At 43.7% G+C, this 27,543-nt stretch overlaps 1 protein-coding gene across 3 annotated transcripts in view; it reads left to right on the top strand.

Annotated features, from left to right (window-relative positions):
* Positions 1 to 26,644, top strand: part of LOC118391141 (polypeptide N-acetylgalactosaminyltransferase 10-like) — a 153,323-nt gene extending 126,679 nt beyond the window's left edge. For all 3 annotated transcript variants that reach the window (XM_035782198.1, XM_035782199.2, XM_035782197.2), the window contains exons 5-12: positions 4,021 to 4,206; positions 4,405 to 4,588; positions 8,175 to 8,292; positions 12,459 to 12,566; positions 21,179 to 21,400; positions 21,757 to 21,873; positions 22,895 to 23,044; positions 23,428 to 26,644. In XM_035782198.1, the coding sequence (XP_035638091.1) occupies positions 4,021 to 4,206; positions 4,405 to 4,588; positions 8,175 to 8,292; positions 12,459 to 12,566; positions 21,179 to 21,400; positions 21,757 to 21,873; positions 22,895 to 23,044; positions 23,428 to 23,592 (1,250 nt within the window). In that variant the 3' untranslated portion in view covers positions 23,593 to 26,644. The remainder of the gene's footprint in view (positions 1 to 4,020; positions 4,207 to 4,404; positions 4,589 to 8,174; positions 8,293 to 12,458; positions 12,567 to 21,178; positions 21,401 to 21,756; positions 21,874 to 22,894; positions 23,045 to 23,427) is intronic.
* The last annotated feature ends 899 nt before the right edge of the window (positions 26,645 to 27,543 follow it).

Consider the following 27,543-nt stretch of genomic DNA (forward strand, 5'->3'; position numbering starts at 1 on the left):
GGCTGTGGACACGGCGATTCAGACAGTTAGCAGGCCTGTGCTAACAAGCTAGCAGTTAGTAGGCCGGGGCTAAACAAGCTAGCAGTTAGCAGACCGGGGCTAAATAAGCTAGCAGTTAGTAGACCGGGGCAGGCTAGCAGGCCGGTTACCCCTTTGGGGGACGTCGCGATGGGGTTAAGTCTGTTTTTGCCTCTTCATGCGGTGACGTCGATAGACCGGTCGTGGAATTAGTAGGGTTCCAAGTAGCTCTAGGTAGCTAGCAGGCCTAGCTGGTTAGCATAATGGGCCTTCAGCGGGTGTTGCGACTGAGGGGCCTTTTGGAGTCCTCGGGCAGATTATGTCGGTATTCCAGTCGTAGGGGATCTGCGGGGTTCCATGCCCCGTACCGGCTGTAGAAGGGGTCCGGATATTGTAGCCTATGAGTATGCTTCGGTGGTAGCACAGGAGCTCTGGCCGGGCTAGCTTCAAGCAAAGTGGATGAAAACGCTAGCCAGGAGAAGTCATCCGGGGTTGCAGTTAGCTGGTTGTGAAGATCCAGATGAAAATGTTCAGTTTGCGGTGGGGATAAAAAGAATAGGTCCATTATGCTCTGGTTAGTCATGTTGTTCGAACTGGCAAGAGCTATTCGAGCTGAAGATTAGCTGATGACCGCTCGCAATGGTTTGCTGACTGATAGCTGGTAGTTAGCTGGCTGGCTTCAGTTGAGGTATTCCAGATCCGAAGTAAATATAGAAACCTTAGGGGAAAAAAGCAGATCCACGCTACATTGGTTGAGGCATGTTGCAGGAGAGTATTTAAATCAAATCAAATGTATTTATATAGCCCTTCGTACATCAGCTGATATCTCAAAGTGCTGTACAGAAACCCAGCCTAAAACCCCAAACAGCAAGCAATGCAGGTGTAGAAGCACGGTGGCTAGGAAAAACTCCCTAGAAAGGCCAAAACCTAGGAAGAAACCTAGAGAGGAACCAGGCTATGTGGGGTGGCCAGTCCTCTTCTGGCTGTGCCGGGTGGAGATTATAACAGAACATGGCCAAGATGTTCAAATGTTCATAAATGACCAGCATGGTCGAATATTAACAAGGCAGAACAGTTGAAACTGGAGCAGCAGCACAGTCAAGTGGACCGGGGTCAGCAAGGAGTTATCATGTCAGGTAGTCCTGGGGCACGGTCCTAGGGCTCAGGTCCTCCGAGAGAGAGAAAGAGAGAATTAGAGAGAGCATATGTGGGGTGGCCCGTCCTCTTCTGGCTGTGCCGGGTGGAGATTATAACAGAACATGGCCAAGATGTTCAAATGTTCATAAATGACCAGCATGGTTGAATAATAGTAAGGCAGAACAGTTGAAACTGGAGCAGCAGCATGGCCAGGTGGACTGGGGACAGCAAGGAGTCATCATGTCAGGTAGTCCTGGGGCATGGTCCTAGGGCTCAGGTCCTCCGAGAGAGAGAAAGAAAGAAGGAGAGAATTAGAGAACGCACACTTAGATTCACACAGGACACCGAATTAGGACAGGAGAAGTACTCCAGATATAACAAACTGACCCTAGCCCCCCAACACAAACTACTGCAGCATAAATACTGGAGGCTGAGACAGGAGGGGACAGGAGACACTGGCCCCATCCGAGGACACCCCCGGACAGGGCCAAACAGGAAGGATATAACCCCACCCACTTTGCCGAAGCACAGCCCCCACACCACTAGAGAGATATCTTCAACCACCAACTTACCATCCTGAGACAAGGCTGAGTATAGCCCACAAAGATCTCCGCCACGGCACAGCCCAAGTGGGGGGGGCCAACCCAGACAGGATGACCACAACAGTGAATCAACCCACTCAGGTGACGCACCCCCTGCAGGGACGGCATGAGAGAGCCCCAGTAAGCCAGTGACTCAGCCCCTGTAATAGGGTTAGAGGCAGAGAATCCCAGTGGAAAGAGGGGAACCGGCCAGGCAGAGACAGCAAGGGCGGTTCGTTGCTCCAAAGCCTTTCCTTTCACCCTCCCACTCCTGGGCCAGACTACACTCAATCATATGACCCACTGAAGAGATGTTGAGGTTTAGCAAAATATTGTAAAAGATATGCAAAGAAAATAGGTTAAACAATATATACAAGGGACACGACAGGACAAAGACATCTGACTGCTACGCCATCTTGGCTCTTTTCTGGGCCACTCCAGAAGCTATATTTTCTTCTGTTGTAAATCAACAACAGAATGGCTTCTTCTGTGTTTTGGGTCGTTGTCCTGTTGAGCTTCAATTTGCAGGCAGATAGCCTAGCCTAACATTATTTTGCAAAATGTATTGATAAACTTGGGAATTCATTTTTCTGTCGATGATGGCAAGCTGTCCAGGCCCTGAGGCAGCAAAGCAGCCCCAAACCATGATGCTACCTCCACCATACTTTACAGTTGGGATGAGGTTTTGATGTTGGTGTGCTGTGCCTTTTTTTTCTCCACACAGTGTGTTCCTTCCAAACAATTCAACTGTAGTTTCATCTGTCCACAGAATATTTTGCCAGTAGCGCTATGGAATATCCAGGTGCACTTTTGCAAACTTCAGAAGTGCAGCAATGTTTTTTTTTGGACAGCAGTGGCTTCTTCCGTGGTGTCCTCCCATGAACACCATTCTTGTTTAGTGTTGATGTAGACTCGTCAACAGAGATGTTAGCATGTTCCTGAGATTTCTGTAAGTCTTGAGCTGACACTCTAGGATTCTTCTTAACCTCATTGAGCATTCTGTGCTGTGTTCTTGCAGTCGTCTTTGCAGGATGGCCACTCCTAGGGAGAGTAGCAACAGTGCTGAAATTTCTCCTTTTATAGACAATTTATCTTACCGTGGACTGATGAACATCAAGGCTTTTAGAGATCCTTTTGTAATCCTTTCCAGCTTTATGCAAATATACAATTCATAATCTTAGGTCTTCTGAGATCTTTTGTTCGAGGCATGGTTCACATCAGGCAATGGTTCTTGTGAATAGCAAACTCAAATTTTGTGAGTGCAGCCCTAACCAACATCTCCAATCTCGTCTCATTGATGATTAGACTCCAGGTTAGCTGACTCCTGACTCTAATTAGCTTTTGTCATTAGACTATCATTAGACTAGGGGTTCACATACTTTTTCCAACCTACACTGTGAATCTTTAAATTATGTATTCAATATAGACAAGAAACATATCAGATAAAATTTGATGACCAATTTATGCAGAAATCCAGGTAATTCCAAAGGGTTCACCTTTACTTTTTCTTGCCACTGTGTATGTGGATATGGATATAGATGTAGATATATCTATATAGATAGATATAGATCTATAGTTATCTACATATCTATTTCCTGATCTTTTTTATCACTCAGATATAGGACACACACTTAAGAACAAACTTCCTTTAGATTTTTTCAGGAGACTATCTGTTGGTCCATTTTGTGAATCTGTTATTTAATGCGTTTCTATGGCCTAATAGCAGTAAAGCCAAAATAAATGTTTCATAAAAAAATATATATATTTTATTTTGATACTTCAAGGGTTATTAAAATTCAATATCAAATAGCAAAATGAGCCGTTGTAGAACCCCCTCCCCCGGCTTAGACTGTAGTGGATTAATACCTAGAATATTTTAGTGTACTCCTACATTTCTGTAATATGCTCCTACATTTTTTAACTTAGGAGCATGTGCTCCTTGTAAAAACAAATCAGCGTCAGAGCCCTTTGACATGTTTGTTGAAGCAGCTGTCCATGTCTGTTATGCCTATAGACTTTTTCTTTATATTCATGTGGAGAAGCATGCTTTTGTAAGCACTCACTGCAGCAGTCGAAGATCTTCTTTGGCCATGTCTTTATGCACACCGTTCCTCATTAACCACTCTCCAGGCGCATGTTAATCTCTCCTTGTCCACAAAGCACCTGAAAAAAATCTGTTTTCATATGCGTGTTTGTCCTTTTGCGTGGATGGATGTGTCCTCCAGGGCTCCTGGAGTCCGCATGCATGTTCTGTGTGTTGTGTAACTCGTCTCTCTCCCTGTAGAGCACCTTAAGGCGTCTCTGGAGGAGTACATGGTGCGGATGCCCAAGGTGAGGATCTTGCGCACCAAGAAGAGAGAGGGCCTCATCAGGACACGTCTGCTGGGAGCGGCAGCCGCCAAAGGAGAGGTCATCACTTTCCTCGACTCGCACTGTGAAGCCAACGTCAACTGGCTGCCGCCGCTGCTTGGTGAGTCATTCTGTTAGAACACACTGAGCTTTGCTATGGAGTTGCCTTCTGGTCATTCTGTGGTAGATGATTGTACAGATCAGTAATTATATTCTAGTATAATGTGCCCATTACCTTGTCCAAAGGGGGGACATTTCACGGTAACCCTGATGTTTGTTTGACTTTGGCCGTGTACCTCTTTCTCTCTCGCTCTCTCAGACCGTATCGCCACAAACAGGAAGTCCATTGTCTGTCCGATGATCGACGTGATCGACCATGACAACTTTGGTTACGAGACACAGGCCGGTGACGCCATGCGAGGAGCGTTTGACTGGGAGATGTACTACAAACGCATCCCCATCCCCTCTGAGCTGTCAAAAGAGGACTCTAGCGAACCCTTTGAGTGAGTATTACTGGACCAGACAACACATCAGGGCCCAGCAAATCAGCACATGGGGGGGGGGGATAAAAGTCAAGTCCTTGCTGGTGTGAAGGACTCCATGGCTACTGGCTTGTTAGACAATATGCTCCCCTCTTTCATTGCAAGATGAGGCTTCCCTGGGGTCCACTCTTCTGTGAGCTCTCCCTTGGAGGTCAATAGACAGAAATTGGGAATATCAACTAAATTGTGACTCTGAATATTCATGGTCGATTAAATGGGATTTTAATTCTTACAGTGATACAGGATAGCATGATGAAAATCTGAGGGATGGAGGGAGGGGTGGAATAGGAACGACATGGCACCAGTGAGGGAGTAACGTTGGACGAGCAGACCTATTTTGATAAGTGCTTTACATAAAACATCACTGTCTCCACGGTTACCTTCCTTCCTTATCTGTGCGGTGCAGCCTGCAGGTTCACGGTTGTTGACTGCCAAAGACTTCTACCTTTTTGAATGCTCCAAAACAGAACCATTTGCCCTTGGATGATTAAAAAAAACTGAACTTGGCTGTTACCATTCCAGCTACTTCAGGATTTTTCCTAATGCTTGAGAAGCGCCGAAATGCTCTGAGCTTCCAGCCTCCCACTTTCTGCCCTGTTTCCTTGATTGATCATCCTAACGGAGGACCCAGATGTGTGCCTGCCTGTCTTCCTCCCTGTCCGGCTCTCTCTCATGAGTCAGTGAAATGTAATACTTTTCTCCCCCCTCCAATATCAATCCAGTGAGGGTTCATCTCTGCCTCCAATTTAGAGATGGAGGGGACCACTGGTATCCATGACAGCCCATGGCGTTCATGCGGGAAGTGTGTGTGTTGCCAGGGCCTGTTCTGTTGGGAGGGCCTGTAATGTGAGATGGAGACAGTAGTGTGTCTCATTTGGACACCTTGTTGCCTGTTTAATTGTCTCCCTCTGACAGCCCTTCCATTCAGGGACACCTCTCCAGTGTGTCCCCTCATCCTGTCTGCCTTTACGGGCCGTCGATAAACACTACATTCATCATTACCTGTCTGAAACTCTGACTTATTAGAACCCATCAGATGAGTTTGAATGTCCAGAGAGTGACGGCTCATCAAATCACGGAGGTGCAAATGACTACCCTATTCGCCCCAAATGGATACACACATAATTAATACTTAGCCAAATGTGTATCTCTGACACACACATTTTGACCTGACTATGTACACTGAGTGTACAAAACATTAAGAATACCTTCCTAATACTGAGCAGCACCCCCTTTTGCACTCAGAACAGCCTCTATCTGTCGGGGCATGGACAGTAGCCCATCTGTTGCTCTACACAATTTGTGTCAGCCTCCTTTGTCCTCTCATCAATTACCCATTTTCGACCACTGGCCTGCCGTTAACTGGATGTCCTTTGGGTGGTGGACAATTCTTGACACACATGGGGAAACTCAGCAACATTGCAGTTCTTGACACACTCAAACCATTGCGCCTGGCACCTACTACCATACCCCGTTCAAAGGCACTTAAACCTTTTGTCTTTCCCATTCACTCTCTGAATGGCACACATACATAATCCATGTCTCAATTGTAACCAACCAGTCAGTGATTCAGTCTTATGTATCGAAATTGTTGTTTTACGTTGGATGGAAGCAGACAGAGCTACAAAATGGTATATCATGCACAGCATTTAAGGAACAATGGGAAAGTAATTCTGCTTTGAAAGTTCATAAACTTGTAACCTCACTTTTAAAAAAATGGCCTTTTTAATGTTTTGGTACCAACTGGAGAGCGCTTTGTCTACATCCATTCAGCATCGTTCACACCCTCTTAAGCTTTAGCCCAACCCATCTCTTTAAGGGTCGATCTGAACGTTCTGACCTCACAACGGCAATTCAACACCCAAGCTGACATTGACTAGCTTGCTAGCTACTTCCAGGCACAAATGAGCGAATTCCCCACTCTGACCATTTTACTCACCCTAGCAGAGCTGGTTAGGCAGTTTACTGACACCGGCCATATTCAACGGGTATTGAGCGTTCGTAAATTCTTCAGTTATTCTGCGCTCTGGCACACTCAGACGAGAGTGCTTTGAAATCGGAGTAGATGGTCAGACTATTTACAAATGCACACGAAATGGTTACTTGCATAGTGGAGTCTTTTGTTAAGACATGTAGCCCACTAGCTAAACAATGAACCATAATCCCAACTCATGACGTTACTACCCTGCATGAATCGGCAGGTAGTTAATCAACCAGGTTCAATGTTAGCTAGCTAACATTAGACTATAACTAGCCAAGCAAATGTCTGAGAAACGAATAATAAGCTCATACATGTGACGTTAGCTAGCGAGCCAGCCAGCTAACTTTAGCTCGCTAGCTAACAGTACTTTAACTTGAAATGAAAATTACTTTGTCAAAATTATAAATGTGTAATATCTGAAAATGTAGCTAGCTAGATTATCTTACCCGTATACATCATGGTTGGACTCTTCTCTCTGTCACGGATGCCATGGTTGCCCAGTTTGAAGAATGTAATCCGGAGACCAATGTTTTCTCCTTACCTATCATACTCTCATTCCACTGATTTCAAAACTTGGTCCTCCAGAAGGTGGAGACCAACACTTATGCAGTTCTACTAAACAACATATTTTTGAAAAAGCCCCATTAGACAGGATTACCTACACATACTAACCAGCTCAAAGAAACAGAAGCATGCAAATATATGGCAGACCAATCTGAACTCATCTCTCGGCATGTCCAGCCCACTCATTATCTCAGCCAATCATTGGTAGCAGGAAGGTTGCTGTTTTTTCTTCTGTGGCTAAACCAACTAGGCTCGTAATTTTGATAATTTTATTCGGATTTACAGATGGCATACAAGTTTGTTATTGAGGCACATAAATTACATTACGTTCAAGTGGCGATCGTGTGAAGTAGTGACCTTCGACATACGCCTAGTTTCCTGAAACGGGTCACAATTGTCTCCAGGCTTAAAAATCCTTCTTTAACCTGTCTCCTCCCCTTCATCTACACTGATTTGAAGTGGATTGCGACATCAATAAGGGATCATAGCTTTCACCAGAATTCACCTGGTCAGTCTGTTTTGTACACTCTGTGTACATCCTTGGGGTTCACAGCAAGACTTAGGCCCTGATATTCATTCAAAGCCACTTGAGGGAAGCGGTCCTTACAGTGGAGCTGGAGTTGTTTCTCGTTATGCATTGAGTATGACACATATTATGCCAGTCAGGTTCAGCAGTGGTTGATGGTTTAATTGTTTCTGTGTTGTTCAGAGAACCCCCTGGGAAAAGCTGAGCCTGGTGCACATAACTCTCAAATTGAGTCTAGTTGCGTTATAAAGCCTTCATCTGGCACAGTCTATAAAGACGACTGTAAACCGCAGGCCTGCCATTGCCGCCACCTTTCCTCACTGATTTACACACTTATCATTTGTATATCTTCCCGTCCTTTTGGCTGGTCTGAAACCAGTGATTTGATTTAAAGGACAGTGTCATCATGTTGGGGTATGAGTGTGACCGGTATTGGCATTTTATACCCCCCCCCCCCTCTCTCTCTTGTCCTTGAGGTCTCCTGTGATGGCTGGTGGACTCTTCGCCGTGGACAGAAAGTGGTTCTGGGAGTTGGGAGGATATGACACAGGACTGGAGATCTGGGGAGGAGAGCAGTATGAGATCTCTTTCAAGGTAAAACGCCACAATGACACTGGACATTAAGACGGTTTTGTTATTTTTGGGAAGATTACCTTATTGGCTTACAGCTGGGTTCTTTTATTTTTTTGTCCTGGAGATGCACAGGGTGTGCAGGCTTTTGTTCCAACCCAAGTACAACTGTAACACTTCATAATAAGTTGGTCCCGTGTGGCTCAGTTGGTAAAGCATGCCCTTGCAAGTCCAGGGTTGTAGGTTTGAGTCTCACCGGGGACAAGTACAAAAATGTATGCACTCACTTCTGTAAGTTGCTCTGGATAAGAGTGTCTGCCAAATGGCAAATGGGTAAGATGCCTAGTTGAGTCAGGTAGGTCAGTGCTGGGCTGGAACAAATGCTTGCACATCCCGTAGTTCTCCAGGACCAGGGTTGAAGTACACCAAATCTCACCACCAACAAGCTGAAGCCTCCGCTGCCTAGTTTTATCAGAAGCCCATTAACTAACGAGCTCTAAGGCAATGGTGGAAGTTGGTATTTAGATTTCACCTCATGGTCCAAATCTGCTCTGCTTTACCGAGAGCTCCTACATCCATTATACTCAGAAACAATATTAGATTATGCTTTAGAGTTCTGCCTCACTATGAATTATTCCATAGGATAGTCATTTATTATGTGGACTCGTACACATGTAAAGCACTAGTCTCTCCATTGTCTCCAATCCCCAGCCCTCCTCTTCCCCTTTGGAGCTAAAGTGTTTTGGAAAGCTCATCAAAATAATTTAATTGTGGTTTTAAAGCAAGGCTCTTGTAGACTCACTTATATTCAGCTCAGTGGTACTGCCAGTCTAAGTAAAGTCTGCCGAAAGTCAGTGGCACTCCTCTGCTTGGCCAAAATACTGCATTAAAACCTGAAACCCTGGGTAAAGTTTGGAGAGGGTGCAGCTCAACCCATCCTCATATCCTTCCTCTCGTCAAATGAAAGCTTAATTCGCCGTCTAGTCTCTTGACAGATCTCAAGCCTGGTCTGGGAATAGGACGGAGACCAAAATGTTAAAAGCGGCCCAGAATTCACTCCGATCATTCTGTAGCCTTTTACCGATGTAATGCTGTGACTCCACTGTTGGAATGCAGAGAGAAACTGATATAAAAGGATAATAATACCATGGCAGAGACAAGAGAATATTCTCTTTGTTGCTGTCAGATGATACTTTGGTAATATAGCCAATGAAAAGACATGCACTTGTCCTGGCCGACTTGCACTGATTTTGCTGATAAACACTTTTTTGGGGGAAAATGTACTCGCTACGATTATGATATGTTGTCTCACCTAGCTATCTTAAGGCGAATGCATTAAAGTATCTGCTAAATTATTATCTTAATGTAAATGTAACCACAAACATTAAACTCTAAATAGCACTTTACATTTGCCAAAAACCCACCCCTCAGTTGACAAATGCATATGTTAGGCCCCACTGTCGGCAGAGAGAAAAAGGTTATGGAGTGCTGCTTTGGTAACTGTCATTGGCTGTAGTGTGTTATAGGTTCTCTATTGTAGACTGCCCACACTGCTCCGTACCACAGTGGTTTTAGAGGTCGTCAAGGGAGGGAGGGATTAGCAGCGCTGCACACTAATCCACAGAATGCACTCTGCATTAACTTTTGATCCCACTTTCTCATTAAATATATATGTTTTTAAACAAGACATAACATGCCAAGTGGAGTGTGGTGGTCAGGGAGGGCACAGGGTTCAAAGGTCAGGCAAAGTGACCCTGCCTTGGATGCTGAAGTGATAGGAGTTGGATGAAGTTACCCCTAACTTCTGTTGTAGGGTCAGATATGTTGTATTCCCCGAATGCAGGGATCATCAACTAGATTCAGCCGATGGTCAGAGGGCCGAAACATAATTACAAATCATTTGTAGACTGCAAATTGACCTCAAGAAGCCCAAACAGATTAACATTTGACTAAAACATAATCACTTCAAACCTTGCTTACTATACGAACACATATACCCTAAAACTTAAATTAACGCAGTCTCAAAAAGCCTCCTGTCCTTTTTTAATAGCTGGGCAGTGGCACACATTTCAGCAAATAAGTGCCCGATTCAAATAGACGCCGTGTCTAAAATGAAATGTTGGCGAGGTTCCCATGCATTGTTAACAAGGGTTAATGTTTGATTTGTTACATGAAATTATTCAGTAATGACTCGAACATTATGGCAATCATCTGTTTTTATCGGCAGGAAGAAACTGCTAGCCATTGGCTGCTAACATCTTAGAACTGCTAGCTTAACTGGCAAGCACAAAAACAGTTAGCTTAGTACAGACCAGACTATGTGAGAGGAGCGGAGTGTGCCCAATTTGACTGGAGTGCGGATTGAGTTTCCAAAAGTCTGGAGCGTAGGCCTTCTCGCCCGCTCTAACTTCGCTCCAGTACCGGTAGCACTCACTTCACGGTTTATTTCTATTTATTTGGTTGTTTTTTTAGGGGGTAGATCAGCTTTAATATTGCAGATTGTGGCTTCTATCAATGTAATTGTCTGCATCATTTCCAAACCCCCATATAGTTTTTGTGTACACATTTTTTTTTTTTTTTTATTAAAAAACACCTACTTATTCAAGGGTTTTTCTACATTGCAGAATAATAGTGAAGACATCAACACTATGAAATAACACATATGGAATCATGTAGTAACCAAAGTAAAGTGTTAAACAAATCAAAATCTATTTTATATTTGAGATTCTTCAATGCAGCCATACGTTGCCTTGATGACAGCTTTGCACATTGTGTGTGTGTGCGTGCCTCCTTCCATGCCTCTACAGCCTGGCAACACAAGTTGTTGAAGCATATTTCATGCTCTGTTGGCCTCCGAGAACGCCAAGGCTTGCCAGCCCCAGCCGCTATTAAACATTCATAAGGCAGAAGCCCATCTATCAATGGATCTTATGCTGCGTTCATAACCAAGTGGGAATTACCAGTTGTAAATACCAGTTGGATGTGTTCACATGCTTTGAACTTGTTGAGAAACTAAAAGTACAGTAATCATGCTTATAAAGAAATGAGTGTTAAAAAATAAAACATTTTAATAGATTGCTTTCTATAAATAATGTTTTGTTACATTTAACTGCTGAAAATGCGATTATCAAGGCCATGTCCTCAGTAGGTGACGTTAGAGGTCAACATGTAGGAAAATCTGAGTAATTACCAGTTGGAGGGGCGTTCAAGTGGATTTTTCCCAGTCGTACACTACTAGTCAAAAGTTTTAGAATACCTACTCATTCAAGGGTTTTTCTTTATTTTTACCATTTTCTACATTGTAGAATAATAGTGAAGACATCAAAACTATGAAATAACACCATATGGATCATGTAGTAACCAAAAAAAGTGTGGAACAAATCTAAATATATTTGAGATTCTTCAAATAGCCACCCTTTGTCTTGACAGCTTTGCATGCTCTTGGCATACTCTCAACCAACTTCACCTGGAATGCTTTTCCAACGACATTGCTGAGCAATTGTTGGCTACTTTTCCTTCACTCTGCCATCCGGCCAAATAGGGCCGTCTTCTGTATCCCCCGCCCTTCCATGTCACAACACAACTGATTTTCTCAAATGCATTAAGAAGGAAAGAAATTCTACAAATTAAGGCACACCTGTTAATTGAGGCACACCTGTTAATTGAATTGCATTCCAGGTGACTACCTCCTGAAACTGTGACATTTCAGTCCTGAGTTCGGCATCATGCAGTCTTATAGTTCTACTGTACATAGTTCTACACATTTTCAGACTTGTCAGGTTTTACTTCAGTCTTAGCCAGGACTGCTCTAAATATGTCATAATTGATGTGTTGGTCCAAAGAACCCCAGGAGGCATTTGTAATAGTCTCACTCTCTTGTCAGTATGGTGATGATATCACTGTATAGCTAATCGTACCTCCTGCCTGCCTCCCCCCCTGCTACCTTTATCTATCTTCCCTCCAATCCCTCCCTCTGGAGCCACTCTCTTTTCTCCCTCCCTGCTTGCCTAGTACCTGTTAGCCTCTCATGTCCTCACACTGTTCACAGCTACACACCAAGGGCAGACACAGGAGACACACAAACTAACACAGCAGTGATGCCATGATCCCCACACAGCTGTCTGTGTTAAGCCTCTCTCTCTTTCTACCCTCTCCTCACTCGCTTGCGATCTCTTTCTCTTCCCCCTCAGGTGTGGATGTGTGGTGGGCGTATGGAGGACATCCCATGCTCCAGGGTGGGTCACATCTACAGGAAGTATGTTCCCTACAAGGTCCCCGGCGGGGTCAGCCTGGCCAGAGTGAGTGTTGGATTGGTTCCTAGACCCACCTTTTCCTCTCGCTTCTCCTCTTCATAAGGAATGTACAAAGATAAAAATGCCACAGAATGTGGAACATATGTTGCAGAATTTGTTGTCGAAAGCGTCTAGTGAAGAGCGCATTCATCTCTGCTGAGTTTCTCTGCAATAGTTGGACACCTTTATATTGCAGCCACAAACCCACCCACTCTCGTCACACCCATCAGAAATGCTGTGGAGTGTTTGAAGTGAATTTTGATTGTTTTCCACAGTCAGGCCCGCAAGTGGGAATGAACGAGTGAGAAACTCCTCTTTTCTTTCTGGTGGTGAATTGATTTAACCTCATGCACCTGCCTCGCCTGGCGCTGTGTTTTAACAACGTAAGCGTTCAGAAAAAAGAGACTTAACAAATGCCTTTGTTTTTTTTCCCCTGCTTTTCTTCCAAGGTTTCTTTGTCCTTGTGATATGGCCCCCTATTGGTTTTGTCCCCAAATTACACAAAGCTAGATAACTAAACCTTGATGAGGAATACGCTGTAAAGACACTTTAACCTTTCTGGCGCAGGCGTTCCGCTAGCGACCCACCTTGGCAACATCCGGTGAAATTGCCGTGCGCGAGATTCAAATTACAGAAATATTTAACATTCATGAAAATACAAGTGTCATACTTCAAAATAAAGCTTAACTTCTTGTTAATCCAGCCGCTGTGTCAGATTTCAAAAAGGCTTTACGGCGAAAGCACACCGTAAATCACAATCTGAGGACAGCGCCCCGCATACAAAAGCATGAAAAACATTTTTCAACCAGGCAGGTGCACCATGAAAGTCAGAAATAGCAATATAATTAAATGCCTTACCTTTGAAGATCCTATGTTGACACTCCAAAAGGTCCCGGCTACATCACAAATGGTCCTTTTGGTCGATAAAGTCCTTTATATCTCCAAAAACTCCGGTTTCACTCCTTCAAAATCTTTACAAAATGAATCCCAAATGTTACCAATAAACTTCAAACCTCAGGTACCCTAATACATAAATAAACAATAACATTTAAGACTGAGAATCGTTATTGTCTTTACCGGAGATAAACAACAAAGAATGCGCTCTCATCCATGCGCATGAAAACCTTTAAGCCAAAATGGGAGCCAGTTAGAAAAACTACAAATTCTAAAAACAAGCCTGAAACTCTTTCTAAAGACTGTTGACATCTAGTGGAAGCCCTAGGAACTGCAATCTGGGAGGATTTCGACCCATAATAAACATGACAGCCATTGGAAACAGTGGTAGGCTAAAAAAAAATAGTTTTGATGGTTTGTCCTCTGGGTTTGCCTGCCATATCAGTTCTGTTATACTCACAGACATTCTTTTAACAGTTTTAGAAACTTGAGTGTTTTCTATCGAAATCTACCAATTATATGCATATCCTAGCTTCTGGGCCTGAATAACAGGCAGTTTACTTTGGGCACGCTTTTCATCCGTTCGTCAAAATACTGCCCCCTAGCCCAAAGAGGTTAACCTCTTCAGACTCTAGGGGCAGTATTTAATTTTTGGATAAAAAGACGTGCCCGTTTTAAGCGCAATATTTTGTCACGAAAAGATGCTCGACTATGCATGGAATTGATAGCTTTGGAAAGAAAACACTCTGACGTTTCCAGAACTGCAAAGATTTTCACTGTGAGTGCCCTAGAACAAAAGCTTCAGGCAAAACCAAGATGTTTCTGCAACCAGGAAATGAACAGGATTTCTGAGGCTACGTTTTGCATTATCTCCTTATATGGCTATGAATGCGACAGGAATGAGCCTACCCTTTCTATCGTTTCCCCAAGGGGTCTGGAGCATTGTGACGTATTTGCAGGCATATCATTGGAAGATTGACCATATGAGACTACATTTGCCAAGTGTCCGCACGGTGTCCTGCGTGGAAATTGGTGCGCAAAACTCAGCTGCTGGTATTTTTCCATAGGATTCTGAGAAAAACCATGCTTCCACGAACGGCATATCAATGAAGAGATATTTGACTAAACACCTTGAGGATTGATTCAAACAACGTTTGCCATGTTTCGGTCGATATTATGGAGTTAATTCTGAAAAAAAGTTCGACGTTTAGGTGACTGAATTTTCGGTTCGTTTCGGTAGCCAAATGTGTAGTAACAAAACGGAGCGATTTGTCCTACACAAAGAATCTTTCAGGAAAAACTGGACATCTGCTATGTAACTGAGAGTCTCCTCATTGAAACATCTGAAGTTCTTCAAAGGTAAATTATTTTATTTGATTCCTTTGCTGGTTTTTGTGAATATGTTGCGTGCTAAATGCTACGCTAAATGCTAAGCTAGCCATCAACACTCTTACACAATTGATTGATTTTCTATGGTTCAAAAGCATATCTGAGATGACAGTGTTGTATAAGAAAAGGCTAAGCTTGAGAGCAGGCATATTTATTCAATTTCATTTGCGATTTTTAGAAATCGTTAACGTTGCTTATGGTAATGAGCTTGAGGCTGTAGTCACGATACCGGATCCGGGATGGCTCGGCGCAAGAGGTTAAACAGGTTTGCAGGTACGGAATCTTCAGATTTGAAAATAAGTTCTATGCTTTTGTTTTTCTTGTGGTCACGTAGTGTATGTCGACACCTGCTCATCGAATGTTTCATTAAAAAAATCATAGGCATTAATATGGAGTCCCCTTTGCTCCTATTACTATTACTCTTCTGGAAAGGCTTTTCACTAGACGTTGGAACATTGCTGCTGAGACTTGCTTCCATTCAGCCACAATAGCATTAGTGAAGTTGGACACGGATGTTGGGCGATTAGATCTGGCTCGCAGTCGGTGATCCAATGGGTTTGAGGTCAGGGCTCTGTGCAGGCCAGACAAGTTTTTCCACCAATCTCGAAATACCATTTCTGTATGGACCTCACTTTGTGCACGAGGGAATTGTCATGCTGAAACAGGAAAGGGCCTCCCCCAAACGGTTGCCACAAAGTTGGAAGCACAGAATCATCCAGAATGTCATTGTATGCTGTAGCGATATGATTTCCCTTCACTGGAACTAAGGGGCCTAGCCCGAACCATGAAAAACAGCCCCAGACCATTATTCCTACTCACTGCTTTAGCACACTCTGCTAACCCTGATGTCCTTGCCGTGTCTGAATCCTGGCTCAGGAAGGCCACCAAAAATTCAGAGATTTCCATACCCAACTATAACATCTTCCGTCAAGATAGAACTGCCAAATGGAGAGGAGTTGCAGTCTACTGCAGAGATAGCCTGCAAAGTAATGTCATACTTTCCAGGTTCATACCCAAACAGTTCGAACTACTAATTTTGAAAATTAATCTCTCCAGTAATAAGTCTCTCACTGTTGCCGCCTGCTACCGACCCCCCTCAGCTCCCAGCTGTGCCCTGGACACCATTTGTGAATTGATCGCCCCCCATCTAGCTTCAGAGTTTGTTCTGTTAGGTGACCTAAACTGGGATATGCTTAACACCCCGGCAGTCCTACAATCTAAGCTAGATGCCCTCAATCTCACACAAATCATCAATGAACCCACCAGGTACAACCCTAACTCTGTATGCAAGGGCACCCTCATAGACGTCATCCTGACCAACTGGCCCTCCAAATACACCTCCGCTGTCTTCAACCAGGATCTCAGCGATCACTGCCTCATTGCCTGTATCCGCTACGGAGCCGCAGTCAAACGACCACCCCTCATCACTGTCAAACGCTCCCTAAAACACTTTTGTGAGCAGGCCTTTCTAATCGACCTGGCCCGGGTCTCCTGGAAGGACATTGACCTCATCCCGTCAGTTGAGGATGCCTGGTCATTCTTTAAAAGTAACTTCCTCACCATTTTAGATAAGCATGCTCCGTTCAAAAAATGCAGAACTAAGAACAGATACAGCCCTTGGTTCACTCCATACCTGACTGCCCTCGACCAGCACAAAAACATCCTGTGGCGGACTGCAATAGCATCGAATAGTCCCCACGATATGCAATTGTTCAGGGAAGTCAGGAACCAATACACGCAGTCAGTCAGGAAAGCTAAGGCCAGCTTCTTCAGGCAGAAGTTTGCATCCTGTAGCTCCAACTCCAAAAAGTTCTGGGACACTGAAGTCCATGGAGAACAAGAGCACCTCCTCCCAGCTGCCCACTGCACTGAGGCTAGGTAACACGGTCACCACCGATAAATCCATGATTATCGAAAACTTCAACAAGCATTTCTCCACGGCTGGCCATGCCTTCCGCCTGGCTACTCCAACCTCGGCCAACAGCTCCGCCCCCAAGCCTCTCCAGGTTCTCCTTTACCCAAATCCAGATAGCAGATGTTCTGAAAGAGCTGCAAAACCTGGACCCGTATAAATCAGCTGGGCTTGACAATCTGGACCCTCTATTTCTGAAACTATCCGCCGCCATTGTCGCAACCCCTATTACCAGCCTGTTCAACCTCTCTTTCATATCGTCTGAGATCCCCAAGGATTGGAAAGCTGCACCCTGGACCCAAACTGTTACAGACCTATATCCATCCTGCCCTGCCTATCTAAGGTCTTCGAAAGCCAAGTCAACAAACAGGTCACTGACCATCTCGAATCTCACCGTACCTTCTCCGCTGTGCAATCTGGTTTCCGAGCCGGTCACGGGTGCACCTCAGCCACACTCAAGGTACTAAACGATATCATAACCGCCATCGATAAAAGACAGTACTGTGCAGCCGTCTTCATCGACCTGGCCAAGGCTTTCAACTCTGTCAATCACCATATTCTTATCGGCAGACTCGGTAGCCTCGGTTTTTCGGATGACTGCCTTGCCTGGTTCACCAATTACTTTGCAGACAGAGTTCAGTGTCAAGTCGGAGGGCATGCTGTCCGGTCCTCTGGCAGTCTATGGGGGTGCCACAGGGTTCAATTCTCGGGCTGACTCTTTTCTCTGTATATATCAATGATGTTGCTATTGCTGCGGGCGAATCCCTGATCCACCTCTACGCAGACGACACCATTCTATATACTTTCGGCCCGTCATTGGACACTGTGCTATCTAACCTCCAAACGAGCTTCAATGCCATACAACACTCCTTCCGTGGCCTCCAACTGCTCTTAAACGCTAGTAAAACCAAATGCATGCTTTTCAACCGATCGCTGCCTGCACCCGCATGCCCGACTAGCATCACCACCCTGGATGGTTCCAACCTTGAATATGTGGACATCTATAAGTACCTAGGTGTCTGGCTAGACTGCAAACTCTCCTTCCAGACTCATATCAAACATCTCCAATCGAAAATCAAATCAAGAGTCGGCTTTCTATTCCGCAACAAAGCCTCCTTCACTCACGCCGCCAAGCTTACCCTAGTAAAACTGACTATCCTACCGATCCTCGACTTCAGCGATGTCATCTACAAAATTGCTTCCAACACTCTACTCAGCAAACTGGATGCAGTTTATCACAGTGCCATCCGTTTTGTCACTAAAGCACCTTATACCACCCACCACTGCGACTTGTATGCTCTCGTCGGCTGGCCCTCGCTACATATTCTTCGCCAGACCCACTGGCTCCAGGTCATCTACAAGTCCATGCTAGGTAAAGCTCTGCCTTATCTCAGTTCACTGGTCACGATGGCAACACCCATCCGTAGCACGCGCTCCAGCAGGTGTATCTCACTGATCATCCCTAAAGCCAACCTCATTCGGCCGCCTTTCGTTCCAGTACTCTGCTGCCTGTGACTGGAACGAATTGCAAAAATCGCTGAAGTTGGAGACTTTTATCTCCCTCACCAACTTCAAACATCAGCTATCTGAGCAGCTAACCGATCGCTGCAGCTGTACTTAATCTATTGGTAAATAGCCCTACCTCATCCCCACACTGTTTTTATTTATTTACTTTTCTGCTCTTTTGTACACCAATATCTCTACCTGTACATGACCATCTGATCATTTATCACTCCAGTGTTAATCTGCAAAATTGTAATTATTCGCCTACCTCCTCATGCCTTTTGCACACATTGTATATAGACTCCCCTTTTGTTCTACTGTGTTATTGACTTGTTAATTGTTTACTCCATGTGTAACCCTGTTGTCTGTTCACACTGCTATGCTTTATCTTGGCCAGGTCGCAGTTGCAAATGAGAACTTGTTCTCAACTAGCCTACCTGGTTAAATAAAGGTGAAATAAAAAATAAAAATTCCTCATCCACCAAACTTTACAGTTGGTACTATGCATTCCGGCTGGTAGCGTTCTCCTGGCATCCGCCAAATCCAGATTCTTCCGTTGGATTGCCAGATGCTGAAGCGTGACTCATCACTCCAGAGAATGCATTTCTACTGCTCCAGAGTCCAATGGCAGCGAGCTATACACCACTCCAGCCGACGCTTGGCATTGCACATGGTGATCTTATGGCCATGGAAACCCATTTCATGAAGCTCCGAACAAACAGTTCTTGTGCTGACGTTGCTTACAGAGGCAGTTTGGATCTCGGTAGTGAGTGTTGCAACCGAAGACGCATGATTTTTACGCACTTCAGCACTCGGCGGTCCCATTCTGTGCAATTGTGTGACCCACCACTTTGCGTCTGAGCCATTGTTGCTCCTTGACGTTTCCACTTCACAATAACAGCACTTACAGTTGACCGGGGCAGCTCTAGCAGGGAAGAAATTTGACCAACTGACTTGTTGGAAAGGTGGCGTCCTATGACATTGAAAGTCACTGAGCTCTTCAGTAATGCGATTCTACTTCCAATGTTTGTCTATGGCGATTGCATGGCTGTGTGCTCGATTTTATACACCTGTCAGCAACGAGTGTGGCGAAATGTCCAAATACACTAATTGGAAGGGGTGTCTACATACTTTTGTGTATATATAGTGCATTTCCACATTCTTTTGAAACCTTTGGAATGCAGCTGAAACGATCCATTATGTATGCTGATCCTTGCCCAAACCATTGGCTTGGTCGAATGTGTAATTGAATACTATTGGCCTGTTTTTTTGGGGGGTTCATTTTTGTGTTGTGTTCCCCCACCATGGGGGAATAGTCTCTCAGATGAGGAAGGCCTGTTCTGTCTGAGTGAGGAATGTTAATGACTGAGGAGTCGGGTCAATTGTTCATGTATTTCTTCAGAAAGGAGACGCAGCAACAAAGACATAAGCATAAGCACAAAGGCCTCCAGTTAGAAATGGCCGCCAATGCAATAGTTCAAAAACCATGCATAATATGTACATTCATATTGATTGATTTTCCATAACATGATGCCGAAAGAATGAAATCTGTGAATGATCGTGGGGTGAATATTGTACCTAAAATAGAAAGTGCCTATTAAGCACAGCTTTGTGTTTAGCATCATTCTGGTTCCCTTTTGTTCCTTTTTGAAGTGAGCTCAAGAGAAAAGGGTGTAACTCAGAGTCACAGAGACATTAATTGCTGGCCTGCGGCGCCGCTTCTTTTTTTTTTTTGCTCCCCCAAAACTTGACTGCAGCTGCCTCCTAGACACCGCCATCCGCACCACCCCACAGTAGTTGGGACAATAAACCCAAAATTATCGACACCTATCACTTGTCTCACGCATTTTTCTGATAATGTTCAGTGGCCTATACTAGAGAAATGTGAAGTTTGAAATGAAATAAGTTTGCTAATATTGGTGATTTGTTAATGGGACAATTGATAGCTACAACCATCAAACTCGTAGTAGTAGTTTAAAGGATCGTTTTAAACTGTGGTGCACATTAATGCTAGAAACTTATCATTCTATTTATCTCATCAATTCAGGCAATTTATCGCAATATGTATTTTCTTCCATATCGCCCAACTCTACCCCACAGGCACATCCCCTAAACCCTCCTCAACCTGTCTTTGACTAAAATAAATGAGGTATTATACTGAACAATAGTATAAAACGGAACATGTAAAGTGTTGGTCCCATGTTATAAAATAAAAGATCCCAGAAATGTTTCCTAGGTACAAAAAGCTTTATTCCCTAAAATGTTGTGTTTGTGAGCAATTCTCCTTTGCCATGGTAATCCATCCACCTGACATGTGTGGCATACCAAGAACCTGAATAAACAGCATGGGGACAATCGAAGGCCTCTCTAAAATGGTCAGTTTTATCACACAACACAATGCAACAGATGTCTCACGTTTTGTAGGAGCGTGCTATTGGAATGCCGACCAGAGCTGTCGGCATTAGCGTCGTTTTAGAGATTTTTGTCAATACTTCCACACAGCTTCACAATGGCAAACCATGTGTAACCATGCCAGCCCAGGACCTCCACATCTGGCTTCTTCACCTGCTGGATCGTCTGAGACCAGCCACCCTAACAGCTGATGAAACTGAGGAGTATTTCTGTCTGTAATAAAGCCCTTTTGACAACTCATTCGGATTGGTTGGCCTATGCCCACCCATGGCTGCACCCCTGTGCAGTCATGTGAAATCCATAGAATTTAATGATTTCCTCACATGAACTCTAACTCGTTGAAATTGTTGCGTGTTGCGCTTATATTTTTGTTCAGTATATTATTGTTCAGCCATCCAGTAGTCAACAAGAACCCAGAAGACTGGCACCATGCATCCATCCCTCTCCTACAGTCATTGTGGAGCAACACTGTTTTAACCCTTTCTCTTCTCCCTTGGTCCCTGTACAGAACCTAAAGCGAGTGGCAGAGGTGTGGATGGATGAGTATGCTGAATATATCTACCAGCGAAGGCCAGAGTACAGGCACCTGTCGGCAGGAGACATGACTGTGCAGAAGGACTTGAGGAGCAGCCTCAACTGTAAGAGCTTCAAATGGTTCATGACAGAGGTGGCCTGGGACCTGCCCAAGCACTACCCACCTGTGGAGCCCCCTGCTGCCGCCTGGGGAGAGGTACACATTCATTTACTAATTCTTTAGAGAGAGAGAGACAAAAGGCTAGAAAGAGAAACAGTAGATGGAGAGAAAGTAAGTAGGAGAGAGAGAGAGAATGTTAGAAGAGAAAGAGAGACTGTGTCTGGCCTGTGACAGCCCGGTGTCACTTCGTCACATCAGCTGTCAAAAGGCCAAGCTCCTGCCATAGCCTCGTCTTCATTACTCATCACACTTTTTCACTAAAGAGGAGAACTGACAGATAGTGCTGAGAGATCCAGACAGAGCTCTAGTCAGTGGTTAATACACTGACTAGTATGGAATGATGACATTTGTCTTTCTCTGTTAACTGGTTTGTCTGCTTCTGTGTGTTTTAGCTGCGCAACGTAGGCAGTGGCATGTGCATGGAGAATAAACACTTTTCGTCTGGGTCGCCCATCCGCCTGGAGACATGTCTTAAGGGGCGGGGCGAGGCTGGGTGGAGCCATGGACAGGTGAGGAGCTTAGTACACACAACTAAATACAGACATCTGTCTGCTGTAACGTGCTAGTTTTCTCTAGTTTTGCATACACTTAACCTTAATTTTGTACTGTGTACAGACCGCTTTCTGCCTTCATAAGTACTACTGACACACACACACGTTATGTTTTTCTGTTCTCGTGGGGACCTAAAATGTATTTCAGTAACCCTAAACTTAATTCTAACTCTAAACCTAACCCCTATTCTTAAATTAGCCATCGTCCTCACAGAGACATGGGAAATGTCCCCACGGAGGCGAATGTTCCTAATTTTACTATCCTTGTGGGGACTTTTGTACATTTTAGGTCCCCACACGGTTAGAAGAACCAACCCCCACACACACTCACTGGTGCACACACTCTCTCTCACTCAGACACACACACCTTCATTATCTCTTCTCTTCAAATGTAGTCCCATTTTTTTCCCCTTGTCATCCCAAATAATTTTTAGAAGAGCTCATAACCGAATGTTGATGGATGGCCATATTTTCTCTTTGTTTTCTAAGTTGCCTGCTCTGTGCTTTGACAGTTTAATTACAGTAATTTAAAAGGCTGTTGTAGTTTAATCTCTGTCATGGTTGCAATTTGTATTCAATGCTGGGACGACAAACTGCATCAGTGCAAATCAAAGAGCTCTTTCTGGCTACAGTCCAAGCCGGGGCTTTTTGAATGTTACAGCAGAGAAGCCTCTTCCAAACAACTATTTTGTTCCCTATGAGTGAACGTCACGTGGCGGTGACCGTTGTTGGAACTCCCAGGGCAGTTCTCTTCAACCCTAGTTCTGAAGACTCACAAGGTGTGCAGGTTTTTGTTCCAGCTTATTACTAACACATCTCAAAGACTTGATGAGTTAAATCAGGTGTTAGTACTGGGCTAGAAGAAATGCCTGCCCTGTGGACTCCAGAATCAGGAGTGACACTGGCTCCAAGAGGCGAGCTGGAAGTGGGGGCCCCACTCCTGAGGTGTTCTGATCCAGGTTGTCTCTGCCCCCTCCAGGTGTTCACGTTTGGCTGGAGGGAGGACATCCGCGTGGGGGACCCCATGCACACTAAGAAGGTGTGCTTTGATGCCATCTCCCACAACAGCCCCGTCACCCTGTATGACTGCCACGGCATGAAGGGCAACCAGCTGTGGCGCTACAGGAAGGTAAGGTCTCTCTTTCTCCCACACACACAATCTTTTTCCAAGTATGAAAAGGCAAGTTTGTGAGTTGCTTATGGTGCACTTTTTTTGCTCGAGCTGAGCAAGCTTCAAGATGTATTTTTGATCCTTTGTATTTCCTTCTCCTTTTGATGAAATGACACAGCTGCTACTCATTGATAAGGCAGTTTTCTCCTAGATAAACTCCTAGACATTCACCTTTTAAGTTTGGTGTATCCTGTTAGAAACAAATGACTCCTAGTTTTCCATGCAGGCTAATAAATGTGTTTTTAAAAGTACCTAATTTGGAAAATATTTTCAGTTAAATGCACTAATTAAATAATCATTGCCATCTCGCTCACCTCTTTTCTCTCCCTTTATCTCTGTAGGATAAAAGTTTATACCACCACATCAGTAACAGCTGTATCGACAGCAACCCCACAGAGAGAAAGGTGTTTATGAACATGTGTGACCCCAGTGTCTCCAGCCAGCAGTGGGTGTTTGAGAAAACCAACACCACAGTGCTGGAGACATTCAACCGCAGTAACAACTGAGACCAGTAGGGGTCAGCACTGAACCTGAATACCACTCACACAGGGACTGTGTTGATATACTAAGACAGAAGTGGGCTGTTGTTTCTCAAAAAGGGTCTGGGGGAAAAGGGGGGGTTAGCATTGGCAAGCCAGTCTAGACACATCAGTTATTGGGAGATGGAGAAAGTATGGCGCCTGAGAGGCTCGCTCTCTGTGATGGCAGGGACTTCCTGCGTCAAGGGGATTAGGTCTGGCACGGCCATTCTGAGGTTGCCCGTCTCACTTACTTATTCACGCTCCGCTCTGCTTCTCCGTGCATCTCCCAGGTGTCTCTGCCCATATGTCCATCTCCATCACCCTGCGTGAGTGCGCCTCTTACTCAGTCACTTTTTCCATTCTCCTGATTTGGAGCCACTGCTCTGACAGCCCCCCTGAGACTCTCGCTGAACCAAACCCAGACTGACACTTGGGTAAAGCCAGCCAGAAACAACCACTCTCTGCAAAGCACCGTGTTGATTCTTGTTTTTGTTTTCTTGCTGTGCTCACTTGGCGAGCAGTTTCTCATTCTTGGATTCCTCTTTATTGCGTTGATCAAAAGTGGAGTTGGGCAAACTGTCCAAATGTAAAGGGGAAAGAAAAGCCCCCCATCTTTTAAGAAGTACATTTTTGGATCTGAATGAATAATACTATAGTAGCAGCACTTTGTCTATTTGAAGAGCTGTGATTTGATGCCAATGATGGCTCTCTTCCAGGTGATATGTCCAGAGAGGGAACTGTAAGGGCTCTAACTATTATCCCTCTGGGATAATCCCAGGCAGTCTCTGGAACGACCTCATTACGAAAACACTAAACCGTGTGGCAGAAAAACATACTGAGGTCAGCAGCACCGAGACAGTAGAGAGACCTTGGTGGCTTCCCAAACTCATAAGGAGTGTCTCTAGACTGGTTTGCGCAGGGGGAGGGGTTGGTGATGGGTATTATAGGTGTTTTAAATGCATTAAGCACTTGCAATGATAAACTTGAATGACAATCTTAGTGCCTTGCTGAATGAGAGTAAAAGTATACAGCCTGGTCTGACTTGGCATGGCCTGGTGCCCTATTTCAGTCCTCCAACTTCTCCACTGTCTCAGACTGACTGAGATAGTGGAGAGGCAGGCCATCTGAGGTGACACTGGCTCTTAACCATGGATGGGTTTCTGCAACACTTATGTATATGTAATGATAGTGAATAGTTGAAGAGACTAGCAAACAACTATGTGTTCTCCTGCCTTTAAAAGTTAACAGCTTCCCTGTAAAGACCCTCTATGTTTGTGACATGTCACCATCATGCCATGTTGTTATCATCAAAACCCAGTTGGACATGCAAGCATTCATTAATATTGATTTCCTTTGTTTAGGTTTTGTCGCGTTATTACTTTCTCAGCGTTTCAGATTTTCTTTAAGTGTTTTGTCTTAGTTGAATGCAAAGTTTTGACTTGGATGTTGTTCAGAAAGACTGCTTACATTGCCTGCTGTGTAGTTAAGTTTTTGTTCCCCTCTTCTCCTCAGGAATAATTCTAAAGTAGAGTATGAAATATGCTTGATGCAGAAATCACACCCTTCCTTAATCTAACCTTCTTCCTTACATTTTCTGAAATTGATATAAATCCAGTACACTAGTATGTGTTGTAGATTTTAACTGTTGGTCAGCAGTTTCAACTAAAAGTGTTCCTTCCATGCTTTGTGGAGACAATTTGGAGAAGTTCTATAAAATAAAATCTACGTGGCACATTGGTAAGAGATGCTGCACGATATGGCTTTATTCAACTTTACTTATGAAGGGTCTTTATTGTAAAATCGTTTAATAATGTTGTATATGTCTCTTCTTATTAAACTGGAATGTAGGATTGACTGGGGAATGCAAAATTGCTCACTTTCTTTGGTTTCACTTTCTATAAATGTTCATAGTTTTACCCAGGCAAGTAAGCAGCATGTATGGAAAACCAAAGCTGTTCAAAATTGACAAATCTAAGTTAACACTTTTTTTGAGGACATTGAAGTTTTTTTTGTTTATTCGTTTTTTATCCCTGTCTTTGAGTTTTGCGTGTTCTTTTTGCAATCCAAAATATAGAATGTCTGGCTATTCCAGCTAAATAGATTTCACAATTATGCTAACATAAGTATTATATCTTTGCTAGTTGATGATTATATCTGTGCTAGTTGATGAATTGTCCCTTCTCTTTTACACTAATATTATTAGTGAAGTAGCAAAATAACTTCACATGGTTTCAATTACTATAATTGAACTATTCAATCAAACCGTCACTGCGGGGAGAAGAAATGAGACCATGTCCATTGAGGGAAACTTTAAAAACCCCATTTTGATTTATGCTTTTTCTCTTGTGATACATTGATCTATGTTCTCCTAAAATGCTCCACCAGTCAGTCCAGGACTGCAATGCCAGAATGGATCGATCGAAACATGTTTACTTTAAAGCATTGGCGTTTATGTAGTAATGCTATGTTTTTGTCTTGAGGGAGTAAACAGGGTTGTTGTACCTGTTGACGAATGATCATCTTGCAAAGGTGGTAAGACTCTCCCAAATACATGGCAGTTTATTGAATACTTAGTAGGCTGTTTAGAACAAGGATATTTGCAGTACATTGACCCTGTCCATTGCACATGTAAAGAGCATTTTATTTTGATTATGTTATGATTTATAACTTGGGTTGGAAGTCGTAAAAAAAAATTAATTGTGGTTTTAAGCGACATTTTATACAGTGCAATTTTTTCATGATCTTGTGTTGGAATTAAATATTGAGCTAAAATGTGAAGACAATACTACTTTTTTTAAATAAAAGTTTGTAATGTTTAAGACCATTGTTGGTCATTCACACAATGCTATGTACATGTGTATGCAATTTTTATTTGTAGGGAAGTGTACATTTTGTATCATGAATATCCAATATTTTTTTCTACTGACATAATGACTGTAAAAGTGTATTTAGGTGTTTTAAAACACTGTGTACAACTAAACTGGAATTGTGTAATATTTTTTGCTGAAATTGTAAAATAAATGTTTCTATATTTGAATTATTTGTTGTATAGTGAACTGAGAGAATGCTGTTCTTGAATAACTTTGTAATTGTTATGTAGCAATAGTCAAATCCCATCTCAAATTTGAAGAAACAAGGACATGCAGATCATGGAAATAATATATTTTTATTCCCAATTTCATGAAGTAATTTAATAATACTTAAACAATTTCACCATATGTGGGCCGTGGTTGGTTGTAGTTGGAACAACACAAAACATAATTGTAACGACAAACAAAACAAATACAGTTTTTAGTTGTTTGGTCGACTATAGTTTAGACGAGTCACTCTCCTCACTGGACCCTCTGTCTATTCAGACTTCATTCGGACTCTTGAGTTCCTGGGCCACTGGCTAATTCCCATCCCAGGTCCTCTTCCGAGAGATCGAAAATGCACTTGGGACTAGCACATTGAAAATGCCAATGTCCTCATACTGCCTATTTTTCTTCAGAGTGTTGCCCTCTAGCTGGCAGCACCCTGGTCTTCTTGAAGGGCTGGACTCCCTGCTCCTCTTACAGGTGACTATAGAGGTAAGGAAACTGGTAGACTCATCTGATGCTCTCTTCCTCTTTGAGGGTGAGACCACTGACTGAAAGCTTTAGAAGGGCAATTAGAAGTGGCCAATTCTGTGGCTGTCCTATGGCAGCCCCTTTGCCCTACTGTTCACAATGAAACAAATATAAACACATGCTTTGTGAGCTGAAATTAAAGATCCAAGAAATGTTCCATACGCACAAAAAGCTAATTTCGCTCAAATTTTATGCACAAATTTGTTTACATCCCTGTTAGTGAGCATTTCTCATTTGCAGTGATTATCCATCCACCTGACAGGTATGGCATATCAAGAAGCTGTTTGAACAGCATGATCATTACACAGATGCACCTTGTGCTGAGGAC

This window comes from Oncorhynchus keta, chromosome 12, assembly GCF_023373465.1.
Source record: "Oncorhynchus keta strain PuntledgeMale-10-30-2019 chromosome 12, Oket_V2, whole genome shotgun sequence".
Taxonomy (NCBI): domain Eukaryota; kingdom Metazoa; phylum Chordata; class Actinopteri; order Salmoniformes; family Salmonidae; genus Oncorhynchus; species Oncorhynchus keta.